This window comes from Primulina huaijiensis, chromosome 7, assembly GCF_012295235.1.
Source record: "Primulina huaijiensis isolate GDHJ02 chromosome 7, ASM1229523v2, whole genome shotgun sequence".
Taxonomy (NCBI): domain Eukaryota; kingdom Viridiplantae; phylum Streptophyta; class Magnoliopsida; order Lamiales; family Gesneriaceae; genus Primulina; species Primulina huaijiensis.
The window spans coordinates 1,133,751-1,149,676 of NC_133312.1; the positions used below are offsets into that span (position 1 = coordinate 1,133,751).

The 15,926-nt window shown below is 35.0% G+C and overlaps 3 protein-coding genes and 1 long non-coding RNA gene across 4 annotated transcripts in view; 1 reads left to right on the top strand and 3 right to left on the bottom strand.

Moving 5' to 3' along the window:
* Positions 1-2,781, bottom strand: part of LOC140980758 (uncharacterized) — a 3,346-nt gene extending 565 nt beyond the window's left edge. The window contains exons 1-5 of the mRNA XM_073446802.1: positions 2,543-2,781; positions 1,749-2,167; positions 856-932; positions 227-661; positions 3-14 (exon numbers count right to left, since the gene is read on the bottom strand). Coding sequence (XP_073302903.1) covers positions 3-14; positions 227-661; positions 856-932; positions 1,749-2,167; positions 2,543-2,781 — 1,182 coding nt within the window. The remainder of the gene's footprint in view (positions 1-2; positions 15-226; positions 662-855; positions 933-1,748; positions 2,168-2,542) is intronic.
* Positions 2,782-2,915: 134 nt separating this feature from the next.
* Positions 2,916-3,766, bottom strand: LOC140981390 (uncharacterized). The gene is made up of 3 exons (XR_012176075.1): positions 3,697-3,766; positions 3,136-3,316; positions 2,916-3,042 (listed from the first exon to the last, which is right to left on the bottom strand). It is a non-coding gene; the product is annotated as an uncharacterized lncRNA (long non-coding RNA).
* Positions 3,767-8,827: 5,061 nt separating this feature from the next.
* LOC140981764 ((R)-mandelonitrile lyase-like) lies at positions 8,828-11,329 on the top strand. Its single transcript, XM_073448219.1, has 3 exons — positions 8,828-9,201; positions 9,359-10,874; positions 10,970-11,329. Exons 1-3 carry the CDS (start codon positions 9,108-9,110, stop codon positions 11,007-11,009), a joined length of 1,650 nt encoding a protein of 549 aa, XP_073304320.1. The 5' UTR covers positions 8,828-9,107; the 3' UTR covers positions 11,010-11,329.
* A 204-nt stretch (positions 11,330-11,533) lies between these two features.
* LOC140981763 (exocyst complex component EXO70A1-like) lies at positions 11,534-14,004 on the bottom strand. The gene has a single exon (XM_073448217.1). It carries the CDS (start codon positions 13,701-13,703, stop codon positions 11,709-11,711), a length of 1,995 nt encoding a protein of 664 aa, XP_073304318.1. The 5' UTR covers positions 13,704-14,004; the 3' UTR covers positions 11,534-11,708.
* Positions 14,005-15,926: the final 1,922 nt, after the last annotated feature.

Sequence of the window (15,926 nt, forward strand, 5' to 3'; positions counted from 1 at the left end):
GTAAGAGCTAGTGCCTGTAATCAATAAACTGTATCAGTAGAATCCAAATATCAAGCATAGTGAGACCATGGGGTGGAAGAGAGGAGGGGACATAATGTATATAAACTCGTGTGTATACAAGAGACGGGATGTGTAAAGAATGGCTGGTCTCTCTAGGTACTAAATACGAGCTTGGAAGATATTTTTTGATCAAGTACGGAGGTCAGCTGGAAGCAGGGAATATTACCTGATTTAATAAGGTGCAGGTTGTGCACAGCCACATCACATCATCTTTTCTACCCAGGATGGAAATGGGTTCAACGAATGAAGTTCGAGTAGATCTATCACCCTGTGTACCAGGAACTTCCGAGCTTTTAGAGGACCCCTCACTCTCAACTGATTTGGATCCACACCACAAATCATCATGTAATCTTCTTTCTGCAGCCATCACTGCTGCTTGGATTGGACTTAGTACAGCTTTGATGCTTCTATCACCACCGAGGCGTTTAGGCCCTTGAGACAATAAACCTTCACGCTGTGCTCTGGTTTCTGCAGCAGCTCGAGCTTTATCGCGGAGCAAAGACAAAGAAGGCTGATGAGAATACCCACCCAATCTTCTCCCTGGAAGATCAAATCCTTGCCCGCTGCCAGTAACGCCTTTGGCCAGAAGTTGTTCACATTCCTAAAGAACAAGAAAATCTAATCAAATGAAGCATAAATATATAGCAGAAATTGCCTATGTTAATATAATATACACAATCTAGAGAACTTTGAACCAACAAGACATTAGAAAAGCAATATAGTCACGAGGCCAAGTCGTAAAAGTACCACCACACACACACACAAAAAAATGGAGTGGTGTACTGAAATCACAACCTTTCTAATTTCATCCAAAAGATTGTAAAAATCAGTATTATGAGGGCCATATNCGTTAGAATTAGGTCGCAGCGAGTCTGGGAACGATCCAACCCATTCGTTAAAATAAAACAGGATTTTAATTATATTACGTGCATAAAAATATAAAAGTTTATTTTTGAGATATATGCGATGTCTTGTGGCCATTTCACTCTTATGGGATGCAGCTTATGGGATTATTACTTCACCCGGTGACCTACGACCGGTTCATGTTCATGTATGGGTACAGATATCCAGTCCAAGGGCTGTGATGATCTCTACCGCCCAGTATACTGTGGTTTAGTCTGATAAGACGATTCATGTTATGTTATGTTATGGGCCACTTGCGTAGAACATATTCTCAACAGAAAATTATGATATGCTATTTTATGACAGGTCTCTATCGAGCAAACATTTTACGTACGATGTTCAGTTATGCACGTATTTATAATTAATCACGACACGATTTCCACGTTTACGTACGACACGATATTTTTAAGTTGCATGCGATTTTATTATATATTTACTTGTTATTTCATGATATATGCATGCTGAGTCTTTAGACTCACTAGACTTGATTGTTGTAGGTACTGATGAGGTCGAGACCGTGGGCGGGGACCAGTGAGCTAGCTTGGGTCGGCAGTAGTAGGAACCCGAGGACCTCATGCTTCAGTTTATTTATCATTTTTATGCAAACTCATTTTTATCACGATGAATTATTTTAAGTTGTTGTTTTGAAACAGATATTTACTTCCGCTGCTATTTTGAACATTAAATCTTTTTATCAAGTTTATTTTATGAATGTGGCATGTTATTTATTTTTAATAAGAAAAATTTTAAATTATTCCGAAAATTTTCAAATACGAAATACGGGCCTCTACAAAGGGAGTATTGATGGGCTCCCATCAAGATTAACTTTCCATCGACTTTCAACAAAGAGAGATAAGGATCCAATGGGTGGAACACCAGTATGGTGTCAATTATGTAGTACAGGGAATCGACAACCTCTTGCATTCGCGTTGCATCTGAGCTAACCAAGTGATCATCCGCGCATAGGTGTTCCAACGCCTCTTGTCTCTTCATTTCGGAAGAGCTTATCTTGGTAATGTGATGCCCCATGGCTTTCGCAATCTTCACACCCATGTGTCCAACACCTCCAAGTCCCATGATACCCCCTCTTAGGCCGCTCCGTTTGAGCCCGAAATGGTTGAGGGGACTGTAAATTGTCACCCCTGCACATAGTAGTGGTGCTGCCTGTTCTGGTTCCATACCACCAGGAATTTTAACCACAAATCTATCAAAAGAAAAACGGCTCATTCGTATGAAGATAATAAATGGAGCCAAAATTCAAACTCAAATCCAATTTTTTGTGAAAGGGATCAAGTTTGGGGAGTCTTTTTTGAGGACATGTTTATCACATCAACATGTCGGATTTAACGTTCCTATTGAAAACAAAAACCAAAGTCGCCCCTCCATATTTAAGGGACAGTGATTCGACACCCATTCAAAGAAGACGAGAGTACAAATTAGCAACTCGTTGGACTTCTAGTGAACTGGTTCACTTTACTATCATGAAATGAAGCCAGACAGTAACAAATTTGATATAGTCACACTATCAAATATTACTTGATAAAATCAAGAAGACTAAATTAGTTTCGACCATGCTTACTTTTGATCAACCACCATAGCCTCATCAAATCCCCTTTGAGTGGATTTTCCATCAGTATATGCATCATTGTAGGACCAAATCTTCTTGTTGCAATATTGCTCGATTTCGTAATCGCATGGCCAGCATTTCCCACAGCATCCCACGATGAAACCAACTCCGACCATGTCTCCGACACTGAACTTAGCCACATCGGATCCAACCTCCAACACCTCACCAACCACTTCATGCCTATGTAACATCACAGTGTAAAGAGGTGTAAAAATTCTACCATTTTACATGCAGTTGATCAAAAAAGGTCCCTTTGAGTTCATGGAAACAAAAATATGGAGAATCGTAAGATGTGGTGCTTTCTCACAAAAGTATACTGTGTACNGTGAAGCATGGTGTCGATAATCTGCTCATAAGCAAAAAAATCACACTCGTTGTTCGTCCTGCGCAGTCTCAACTTAATCTCCGCACCTCCTCCAATATTCAACCCTAGAAGAGATGGATTCACTGGCCTGCAAATTATGTCTCTCGATAAGCACATAGCCTAAGCATGGGGACCAAAGGAATACAAACATAAATGGAATACAAGGAAAGCCACATTCTACCAAAACTCAGAAAGAACCCTGACTTTCCACTTTCTTTTCCGCATGATGGGTTGCACTTTCTTCGCTATCTTTTCAAGAATTTCCCTAGCTTCATCTTCCCGAGATTTCTTAAGAGGCCTTACTTCCCAAACTTTGTTAAGATCATCGAGGTCCATATGGATTGCCCAAAATTCCAACCAAACTGATGAGAGGTAAATTCCAGTAAGTTAATTATAATAATTAGAGCCATTTAATTTCTAGTCATTCAATATCTGACCAAATCATAATTATAAAAGCTGACTCAAAAACTACAAAACTGTGTTAATTGATTGCCATCACCAGGATTAACTTAATACTGCCATCAGTTTAGTCTGTAAATTAAAAATAGAGCTGATAAACTTACCAAGGGTACGAGATCTTCCACAATCTTAAAACAGCTGAAACAAAAATTTATAGACAACCTCAAGATCTCTTTCGTGATTTTAGCCAAAAACACAACAATCATAAGCTTCATACACAAGCAGGATAATCATCGCACAAGATATCACGAGGGAGTGAGAAATTTCAAAATACAGAAAGTACCTGGAAATTAGCAATGCAAAATCACAAATAATAATCACTCCAAATGAGGTCTATTTTCCATGGAAACTGATGTTGCTAAAATCAGTTATGGTAACTGGGAGGTCGGATCTTCGCTTAGAGAGCTCAGATCAAACCTTGGAACGATGGTTGGGAGGTCGGATCTTCAGTTGGGAGCTCGGATCAGACTCTCGAAATCTGGAACCACAAATAAGAACGTTAGAAGGGGGCCGGAAAGTTGTTCCGGCGTAGCCCCTCCGACGCTCAAGTCAGAGAATAGAAANGCTAAAATTTTTTACTCATGCTTTTTCCTTGAAATGGATGCAATTTAAAACAAATCCAGAAGACACAAGAAAATGCAATCTGCATATATGTATGTGCCCGAACACACCGAAATTTCTCTTGTAATTTGTTCGGTTAAGATGATGATATTATGTCGATCATTGCGCTTAATATGTAAAAATAAAATACCAAACTTCGACCNTAGTCCTGATTTTGGTAGATTTAGATCCTCAAAATCTTGCAAGATTTGGTTAGATTCTGTGAAAGATTTGGTCATATCTTCTAGATNCATATACACGATCGATATTGAAATTTTCCTGTGAATGAATATAAACGAGGAGGATGAAATATATATATCTATATATATATATATCTAATCTATTACCTATATAAAAGAGCCAATCTTTTTAGAATTGTGAANAGGAGGTCGGCCAATCATGTCCAGTCGGCTCGATCGGACTACAAAGGAGGTTGGCTCGGGAACTCTTGGGAGGTCGGCCTTGGAGCTTGACATGGGAGCTCGGCCATATCTTTTGAGCCTCGATTATGGGTATTTGGGAGGTCGGCTTGGATGACCTCCCGGATGAGGTCCCGGCATGCAGCTGGCTTGGCACGAGTTTCTGGTCACTGGGCCTTCAGCTGTCTGGGCCACCGAGAGTAGGCCCGGGCCATCCCCGACCCGGGGTATCAAAAACCGAGACAAAGTAGTAATCCCCCAAATCACGCATAACTTTTTGTCCAGATTTTGAAATTCAACACTTAAAAAGAACGAGTTTTTTGTGGCCACTGGTGTTTAACTTCTGCTTCAAGGCACCACCAATTCAAAGTTGGAAGATGGGCCGCTGCCGTCTTTAGCCCATCATTTACTTTTTGGGCTTTATTTAAGAATCAAATAATAAATTTTTTATAAATCTATTACCTATAAAAGAGCCAATCTTTTTAGAATTGTGAATTGACTTTTAAGTCCTTCATTAATTAATAAAATTAATTAATTATTAATATTAATTCAAGAATATATAATCTATTTATTTCTATTACCTATATAAATTTGTGAATTGTCTTTTAAGTCCTTCTTGATAAATATATTTTAATTAATTATTAATATTAACACAAGAATATATAATTTATTTTTTCTATTACCTATATATTAATGGAATTTAATATCAAGAATATATAATCTATTTATTTATATTCCTTATGTATTATACATATATATCTATTACCAATATAAAAAAATCAATGTTTTTAGAATTGTGATTTATCTTTTTAAGTCCTTCATTAATTTATAGATTTTCATTAATTAATAAATTTTAATTATTAATTTAAGAATATATATATAATTTAAATCTATATATATAAATTAGATGAATTTTATTGTATTTATTATATATATATATATATCAGTATATGTATTCTACGGAGTAGAGTAAATGATTGATGATTAGTGAGGTGCATGACACTCAAAAATCAGTTAAACAATATTTAATTCAGGCACATCGAATAAAAATATAATAGAATAATAAACTGTCAGTCCAAATATTAGCTTGGGATGCTATTTGAATTAAATATAATTTTCATTTTTCCTTCTAATTTCAGCTTATGGTTAGCTTGGTCTCACATAACTATTTTATAAATGTACCCAAATGAGGTATTTCTTTAAAAGAGTGAGTTGATTTGTGTAATTGTCGGAATTGTTCTTTCATCTATTAATCGTATATTGGTTTTTCCTAACTTTAATATTGTCTTGTGTATTATTGTATAACTAATATATATTATATTATATATTATAATCAATACATCATATAAGTTTTGCAAATCAATTTAAGGAAAAAGAACATTCCAAACAAATGTATACATAATTATTTTCTGAAATAATTTAACCACTCAATTTAAAAAATCAATTTCAAAGTATTATTATTTTAAAATTAACAACAACGAAATTTAACAGATAAAATCGTTTTTCATCTTCATGATTACACCAAGTGCTTTAATTTAACATATATAAATATGCTCAGTGCTCAATAGATTATTATAAAGATTTTACTATATTCATAAACAAATCAAAACATATTCAATTATCATAAGTTTTGTAACGTGTAATTAATAAACAACCATTATATATTTAATTATATATCACATAATTAGTCTAACGAAGATAATAATTGGGGTAGCTGAAGAGGAAAATAGCTAATATTAATGAAATAAATGGAAATTACTTCAAAACCAATAGTTAATAACATTTGTCACGATGATTATTAACAATTTTAAACCAGATTCAATCATATACGGCAGACCATGCACCCACTTCACTAGCCAAAGAAAGTTTTACACGTCCGTAATAAAGACATACTAATAATGACAAATCTTGACGTGATGCTGATTGATATGTTCCAACATGATCAAAAAAATATAGTAGTCAAAGTATTTATTATTCGACAAAGATTAGCCAGCCCACCACCCGCCGCAACCCGCCATTAGGCGGGACGGGGCGGGGCGAGCCAACCCGCCATTTTCGCGGGCCTCTAAATGGCCAACCCAGCCCAACCCATATTGGGCTGCGGGCTAGGCGGGCCGACCCGCTTATTTTTTTAATAAAAAAAATACTAAACAATATCGCAATAAATATAGAAGAAAAATATATTTCAGTCAAATAATTTCATAAAATACTTAAAAACATTGAAATAAGAAATTAAGAAAGTATCAACATAATACATAAAAAGTAAAGTGCTTAAACCAAACATGAAGATTGAGACATGGAAGAGAACAGAAAGTCGTTGAAAGAGACGATTGTAAATTTTAGAAAATATTATGTGTTCAACAATATACATAATTATTAAACCTCCGTCGAGTCCACAAAATTTAACTACAACTCGTCGGACTTCAAACGAAACCGCTTTTGGGTTCACAAACAACTGTTAGACTTTAAAATTATTTTAAGATTCATGAATAAAATTTACAGAAATTTCTTCCCTTTAAGATTCATGAATAAAATTTACAGAGATTCAGATTTTACCAGAGTGAGTGATGGAGGCGAGACCAAGGAGAAAAATAAGAAAGAAATAAGATAAAAGAGTGATGGAGGCGCATGAGACTTATTCCAATGTTTATATAAAACTTAAAACTTAAAAATATATAAAATTCTATCCTAATTTGGCGGCCAATCCGCCCCCGTTTGGGCTCGACCCATCTTGGCCCGCAACCCAAACGGGCTCAGCCCATTTGACCCGCCCTCAAACGGGCTGCTATTTTATCAACTCAACCCGCTCAATTTTTATAGCGGGGCGGGCTGGCCCGAAAGGCTTGACCCAATTTGACAAGTCTAACAAAGATATCAAATTTCAGCAAGACGTAACTCAAAAACTATTCGAAAGTTAACTTTCATAAATGTACAAGTGACTACTTTTTAAATGCTATATTTCTTTAAAACAAATAATAGCATTATTTTCGGATCACCAGTTATGTACTAACAATATAAATATGGTATTGCAAGAAACTATGGTACATGACTTGATTTTTTTCAAATGTTATTCAACAATGAGCAGCTTTTAAAGTGTAACAAAAGTTACTTATATGAAATTCAATCGTTACGGAAATAAATTCTTGTTATCCAAATGTAAACTCGAATATTGAGTTGATAATGCGAAAAGAAACTTTAGTCACCAAATTGCAAGAAGTCAAATTTAGGCAAACTTAATTTTCGCTTCAGAGAATTTGATCATTTAGCAAGTAATTCAAATTACACTAATGACCAAAGCATGTTTTCATTTTATTTATTTTGATTGATATTTACGTATATTTTTTTAATCGAATAATATAATTATGCACATATATCATTGACATCATCAAGAAGATTCGATCATTAAATAATTTTCAAAAACAAGATGACATTGCTATTCACCTTAGGGAAGTAGTTTTGTTCAACACTTTGTGAAGCTGAATATCGAGATCGTCCCAAAGTATTGCAACTATCATTAACTTTACATGCTTAAAAATATTTAATTATTTTGTATATTTTCTCACAATTAATTTTTCAAGTACCAGATAATAACGTTGGTTCAAGATAAAAATGAAATAGCTAGAGTAACGTTGTTCGAAGAGGTTACTTAGACATTTATTAGTTGCTCTATCAAAAAATAATTGACATGTATACTAAGGTGAATTAAAATATTTATTTGAATAATATTATAATAATCCAATACATATTGCCAATAACTAAAAATTTTATATTGCATAAAAAAGTAATTTGGAGCATTTAACAATACTTGATCAACCAAGAAAATAAGATCACAATTCTCTTTTCAAATTAGACAAGTCTGTCTCGACTAAAAATGGAATAACAACAATAATTGTAGATGGATTTGAGAAATCACAAATCAAGAGAAATACTAATAAGAAAACAAAGAATTGAAACATCAATGAAATACAAAATGAAGATAAGAAAAGAACGAACGCAAAAGAAAAGGCAAAACAAGTACAACATGAAGATAAGAAGACAACAAACACTAAGGAAATGACAAAACCACAGAAAAAGAAACAAAATTCATCATGTTTCAAAAGAGAAACCATAAAAATTCAAGATAATAAAAAAATAGATGATTTCAGTAAAATGACGAGGAAACTTAGACAAAACAGTCACACAGAGATGACCCAACAACTGAAAATTAAATAAGAAAAAATTTGATAATGCTTTTTTATATTATGAATTTTCAATAGAAAATGATTCTTTCGATTTCATTCAATATAAGTGTTTTATGTTCATTACTCGTTACAACGTTTATTCACCACGTACGTGCACGTTGTTACTTGCTAGTTAAAATAAATATACAAACGGCACTTTACCGCGTGGGTTGCGAGGAGCCAACCTCGCTTGATTTTCTCGAATTGAAATGGAAGCCCACTTCATTGCCAGGCTTCCATGCCCATGGCACATTGTCTTAACGTATCAATATCGAAGAGAATATCAGAAGGCTTGGAGAAGCCGTTAGGCTTAGATGTCTAATTGAACTGAATTTCCCACCGAAATTCTACTGCTCGTCTCTCTACTCCTCCCGCAAAACCCACAACTCTTCCTCCTCTTCCCCTCTCGCATATCTACTACTCCATCATCTGCGACCAACAAATTCTACACAACAATGGCGGAAATACCATATTTTCTTTGGCCTCCTTTTTTCGTTTTCTTGATGTTCAACACTCTCATTTCCCTCCCCAGATTACACTCTCAACGAAGTAACGATCCTCCGCTACTTCTTTCCTTCTATTCTTATTATTTATCAGGGATTCGATTATTTTTCAGTTTCTTGATCCCTTTCACGAATAACTATTATTTTTCATGAGTTTCTTGAATAAACTGTATTGATATAATCGATTTATGATGTGTCTGCAGGTCCAGCTTATATGGGGTTCGTGTCAAATGCCACAGAGTTCCCCTCGGAGGATTATTTTGATTACATCATTGTCGGAGGTGGCACTGCAGGCTGTCCATTGGCTGCTACCCTATCTGAACATTACCGGGTTCTTGTTCTTGAGAGAGGGGGTGTTCCCCATGGGCAGCCGAATTTAATGACTCAAGACGGATTTCTGCAAACCCTAATGGAAGTTGATGCGTATGATTCCCCTGCTCAAGCCTTTACATCCGAAGAGGGAGTCCCCAATGCCCGAGGTCGGGTCCTTGGAGGTAGTAGTGCGATAAATGCCGGTTTCTATAGCAGAGCGGAACAAGGTTTTTACCTAAGATCTGGGATTAATTGGGATCTCAGGGTGGTTAATCAGTCATATGACTGGGTTGAGAAGACTATCGTTTTCAGGCCTGAGCTCAAGAACTGGCAATCTGCGGTTAGAGATGGGATGTTGGAAGCTGGGATTGACCCTTACAATGATTTCCGTTTGGATCATGTTTTGGGAACCAAAATAGGGGGTTCAACATTTGATAGCTTTGGTACAAGACACAGTGCAGCGGATCTCTTGAACTTTGCAAACCCATCAAACATTAAGGTGGTGGTGCACGCCAGTGTGGAGAGGGTTCTGCTGGCATCTTCATCCTCATATTCTAATGCGAAGCGATCAGCTATTGGGGTGGTTTTTCGTGATCAGATGGGTCGGTACCACCACGCCATGGTGGTAAATGGGGGTGAGGTCTTGCTGTGCGCAGGGGCACTCGGCAGTCCTCAGCTCCTGTTGCTGAGTGGAATTGGGCCGAGGCCTTATCTTGCATCATGGGGAATTCCAGTTGCACACCACTCGCCTTATGTTGGTCAGTTTTTGTACGATAATCCCAGAAATGGTATCTCCATTGTGCCACCAACTCCACTGGATCATTCTCTGATTCAAGTTGTGGGTGTCACAAGTTTAGGGGCTTATCTAGAGGCAGCCTCAAATATCATCCCTTTTGCATCCCCTGCCCGACCAGTCTTCATAAGAAATCCTGGAATTTCGGTTCATCTCACTGTTGCAACTTTAATGGAAAAAATCATCGGGCCGCTGTCTGCTGGTTCCCTAACATTATCATCCACAGATGTGAGGGTGAATCCTACCGTCCGTTTCAATTACTTCAGTAATCCTGGTGATCTTGAGCGGTGTGTGAATGGAACTAGAAAAATTGGCGACATTTTGAGAAGCCGAGCTTTGGACGATTTTAAGTTCCATGAATGGTTTGGAGCTAGAGAATTTAGATACGTTGGGCCTGAATTGCCTGTTGATCAGTCAAACGATGGAGAGATGAGAGAGTTCTGCAGGCGTACGGTGAGCACCATATGGCACTACCATGGTGGATGCCTAGTGGGAAAGGTAATTGATAAGAATCTCAAATTGTTAGGAATTGATGGTCTCAGAGTTGTTGATGGTTCAATCTTTAAAGTGTCACCTGGTACAAATCCTCAGGCTACTCTTCTGATGATGGGAAGGTAAATGTCCAGTCTTCTCTGTGCTTTGAACGAATCATATCTTTTTTAAAAAAGCTCAAAGATTTTACTATTATCTGGGGTCTTTCTCGTTGCAGGCATGTTGGTCTGAAGTTACTCAGGGAGCGGATGAGATAAGGAAGAGGTCCTTTAACTAGATTGTCTTGTTGGTTGTGTGTGTAGGATTTTGCCTGAGGATGTTCATGTTGTATTGTGTTCTGTTCTTTGATTCTTAGACATATTATGATGTACACAGCAAAGAAAAGTTGTATCGGAAAGAATTTTCTTGTTTAATAATGAAATGTGTATAGTCCTTTCCACATCTAGTTATGGATCTTTGGTATCTGCATATTCTTCCAGTTATTGAACTATCGAATGCAACTTAAACTCGTAGGGGGTCTGCCAAAGCCCCTTCATGAATAGGGCGGTGTTATTCTTAAACTAAAAAAAATTAAACTCACTAGGATTGGAAGGGATTCATTAAATTTTTATTTCAGGTACATTTTTCCACAACTCTTAAAGATCACCCCAGTGGTCTAATTAGTAAAGGTAATGTATTCCAGCGGTTGCCAGCGTCTTTAAGTTGCGGGTCTTCAGAGTCTTTTGCAATCTTTAAACACTATGGCCAAAGCAATAATGAAATCCCTCGATTAAAGGAGCTATTGAGGAACGAGGATTTAGATGTGTTATCATAAATAAATCTCTATACAGAACTTTTAACTTGGAGCTAATAAAAGGAAAATTACATTTCTGGAGAAGTTTCAATTAGAGAGATGCCTTGGTCATGTTATGTGTGGAATTGAACTGCTGTAAGAGAGTGTGTTTTGGTTGACCAAATCATGCTGCTGCAGGGGTGGAGAAGTGATCGAAAACATCATTCTTCATTATGCCAATCATATCCGTGCAATTCATGCCTACAAATTTTCCCAGTTTCATTTGGAACAAAGAATTGATTAAATTCTCTAAGCTCTCAGGTGTGTACCTTACGTGGTTTCCCATATCAAACTCGGGCATAAATTTTTGCAAATAGCTCTTATAAGATGGAACAATAGCCTTTGCAACAAGCTGGCATGTCTTCAATCTTAAGCCTTTATCAGAAAATACCCATTTGGATTGCTTATTGTACATGTCATCAAAGGCGTCACAGAACATACCAATTCTTTTCTTGACCAGATCACGATCAATGGCCCTGCCCCCATCAAATAATACCAGGTCCTCTTCACCTAAAACCACCAATAGTTTTTCCCAACTTTCTTTCAAATACAATTCAGCATAGTACTCCATTGATTTTTCCTTTGCCCCCAACCAAGAATGGCCCATAACCTCTCCAAGCTTGGTCCCACTGGTATTGTTGCACAAGTACCAACAACTATTCATCATGAAAAGGCAGGAGAGTGTCAAATCATTGTAATTTTTGGCCCAACTCTCTAAATTGTTCTCAAGTGCCCCCATTAATTTGCTGATTTCGCTGAAGAGCAGGCCCTCTTCTAATCTTGTGTTATTCCATTCTTGATGTATCTCCAAAATACGCCTAAGAAATAAGCTATTATCATACTCGAGAAGCTGGTTGCAGTATTCAGTAACAAAGCGAACTGTCCTTGGGACACTGCCATCTGGTGATGGACTAGTTTCTTTCTGCAGCTCCACTTGCATCAAAAGTTCCCGGAAAATTTCATATGCCCCTTCAACAACTTTCTTGACAAGATCCCTTGTACGATTTCGAATCTCAACACAAGATTTCCCACCGAACAGTTGGTTGAAGCTTAACCGCAGTTTGTCTAAAGTGCCAAATATTTTCAGCAGCATCAAGAGCTTGATTGCATCCTTCTTGCATTTAGTAACACTGCTTCCAAAATTCAAAATATCATTGAACCCACATTGTGATATAATCATTGCAAAGCAGTCAGTCCATACCTCGGATCCAGCTTTTCTGTACACCTCATTGCAAAGCCTGTATTCTATCTGTAGCAAATGCATCACACAAAACTCCATGTGTTTATCCCATATATCAATGTAGCCCTCCACAACTTGCACACTGTCGAATTCAGATAATTGTATTACAGCGTAATCAATGTTGAGGGCTTGTAAAGTAGCTTGAATATTTGCACTCCGGACACCTGCAAATATCGATATGCATCTGTGAAGCCTATAGTTAGCTGCCAATGCTTCAGTAATGGACTGCAAATCTTGAATAACGTTAGCTGGAAAATTCGATACACTCGAGTGATCCTCGTAATATTGCTGGGCTGAAAATAGAGAACTATAGTCCATCAAGATATGCATATATGCATTCTCCAACTTGTCAAGGGCAGAAGACAAAACCCCACCATTTTGGCCTCTCCCCTGCAGTTCCATGAATAGTTTCATGACTTTTGAGACAATATCAAGGTACCAATCATCATCAGAACCATGGATGTTTTTCAAGAATTGCATCACATCATCATCAAGCCACATGATAACCAATCTGCAGTTATCAGCAAGAAGCTTTTGCGCCTCTTGAAGGCGTTTGACATTGGCAATATACTGGTGCAATTTGGTTCTAGGGTCCGTCATTAGTAATGAATCTTGCAGCTCACGTACCACGTCCAAGACCTTCAAAACAGCAGCAGCAGGCCCAAGGGTTCGATCAATGGGATCTCTGATCTCATAAACAGCACATTTACCAGCCATCTTCTTTATAGCAGCTTGTAAAAATGCCACTTTGTCGCTTGTTTCTTTCAATCTTGAGCCAGTTTCTTCAATTGCTATGGCCATGTTTCTTGATTTTTCTATGCTGCTCTTCAGAATTTCTCGTGCAGACATTAAGCTATCTATTCCATGAAATTCTTCCATCTTGGATTAAGGTTGTTTATGGTTTGAGAGTGAAAATGTTCATCAATATATATACAACAGAGGAGTAGGGAAAATTTAGGGGACTGGAAACAAATTTATTTTTCTTTTCCTTCATCGTCACTTTGTTTCTTTACCTAACGGCAACAAGCAAAGTGAATATAAGCCTACCAGATTCCAACCAAACTTTACCGCCTGTGTAAGAATCTACACCTACCCAACAGTTGAAGAGCCTGCTTGCTTATGTTAATGCATTATATGTAAATTTGGTTATTAAGTCAGACATAAGTTCTTACCTGCCTTTTACACAACATTCAGATTTCGTGCCATACATTAAACAAGAAAGAACATCATCTATTTATTTGATATATCGTCATTTATTTTATTTATTTATAAAAGTCATTTATTTTATTTATTTATAAAAGTGTCGCAATCGTTAGAAAAATAAATATTGGCGATTTTGGTTGAAATCCCGGTGAGATTTTTTAGTACAAAGATTTTTGATTTCTTTTTACGATCAAAATAATATTTTTGACCTACTTCGTCATCCAACGTTACGTTTCATTTAGGTCGCATTTACTTTCGTAGATAAAATTGGGTATGATAAATTNTAGAATTTTAAGTAATTAAATGTCTGATTTTGGAGCATTGAGTATATATCTTATGAGACGATCTAACATTTTTTTATTTATAAATCATGTTCATATTTAAAATAAAAAGTAATAATTTTGACAAAAAAATTATATTTCTTTATGAATAATCCAAATAGAATATCCGTGTCACGAAATTGACCTATCAAACTATCTTTACTATAGAGTGTATAGAAGAACAATCTGTATCATTATCCAATTATTTTACAAAAATATAAGTTGAGTGCATTTAACAAATATTGAAATGTAAATATCAATCCACACACACACATATATTAAATACAATAATTAAATTTTTTTTAAGAGAATACTATTCTATTCTATTTTTGTACAAAAAACTATATTTCCTCGAAATATAATATTTTTACCTACTTCGTCATCCAACGTTTCATTTAGGTCGCATTTACTTTCGTAGATAAAATTGGGTATNTGTGATCAGAATTGTGATTAAACGAAAAATCACAATTTTGCCATTTTCTTTCTATTTACAAGGATCAAAGATCGCAAAAAGACACATACGTTATATCATATTAAATAAATATATAATTATATATATAATATTATATTTATCAACTTTTTAAAAGAGTGTCGTCATGAACTCTGATATATTAAATGTCCATAAATTTATATTATTATTGTTATTATTATGTATCTTAATTAAAGTTTCAATATAAATATTTTTAACATGTTTAAAAAATAACTAAAAATGTTAATAAAAAGTTACTCTTCTAATAAATGACAATGATTTTGTCTTTCTGAAAATTATTTATTTATAGTTTAAAATACCGATAAACAAAATAAAATATGATTTTTTTAATATATTTTTCTATTTTTAACGNTGATAAGTTATATTGTGATTATTAAAGTAATTGAACGTGATATATAATGATTATGAATAAATAATAATATATTTAATTTAATTTAATAAAATCGTGATCGAACGAAAAATCACAATTTTGCCATTTTCTTTCTATTTACAATGATCAAAGAACCCTCTATCATATTAAATAAAAATATAATTATATATATAATAATATATTTATCAACTTTTTAAAAGAGCGTCGTCACGAACTCTGATATATTAAATGTCCATAAATTTATATTATTATTGTTATTATTATGTATCTTAATTAGAGTTTCAATATAAATATTTTTAACATGTTCTAAAAAAATAACTAAAAATGTTAATAAAAAGTTACTCTTCTAATAAATAAGTACAATGATTTTGTCTTTTTGAAAAATATTTATTTATAGTTTAAAATACCGATAAACAAAATAAAATATGATTTTTTAGATATATTTTTCTATTTTTTGTTAGTAACAATTCACCGGCTAAAATGAAAAAGTCAATTTAACAAAAATAATTGTTATCTTCATGTAATCGTTATCTCAGATGATATAAATATTTTTAATAAAATAATTTTTTTATAATTATATTTAAAAGTTAAATATATTCATTATATTATATTAATAATTTTAATAAATTTTTAAATGATAATACTTACTAATTTTATTAATTAAATACATAATATAAGACTACGTGCATTACAGGGATAAAATAATAGTTAAAGATTAA

Excerpts from the sequence above, each read along its gene's own strand:
- LOC140981764 (XM_073448219.1), top strand. The coding sequence starts at position 9,108 with ATGGCGGAAATACCATATTTTCTTTGGCCTCCTTTTTTCGTTTTCTTG. Across the intron at positions 9,202-9,358 it reads CAGATTACACTCTCAACGAA|GTCCAGCTTATATGGGGTTC; the intron begins GTAACGATCCTC and ends ATGTGTCTGCAG. Across the intron at positions 10,875-10,969 it reads ACTCTTCTGATGATGGGAAG|GCATGTTGGTCTGAAGTTAC; the intron begins GTAAATGTCCAG and ends TTCTCGTTGCAG.
- LOC140981763 (XM_073448217.1), bottom strand. The coding sequence starts at position 13,703 with ATGGAAGAATTTCATGGAATAGATAGCTTAATGTCTGCACGAGAAATT.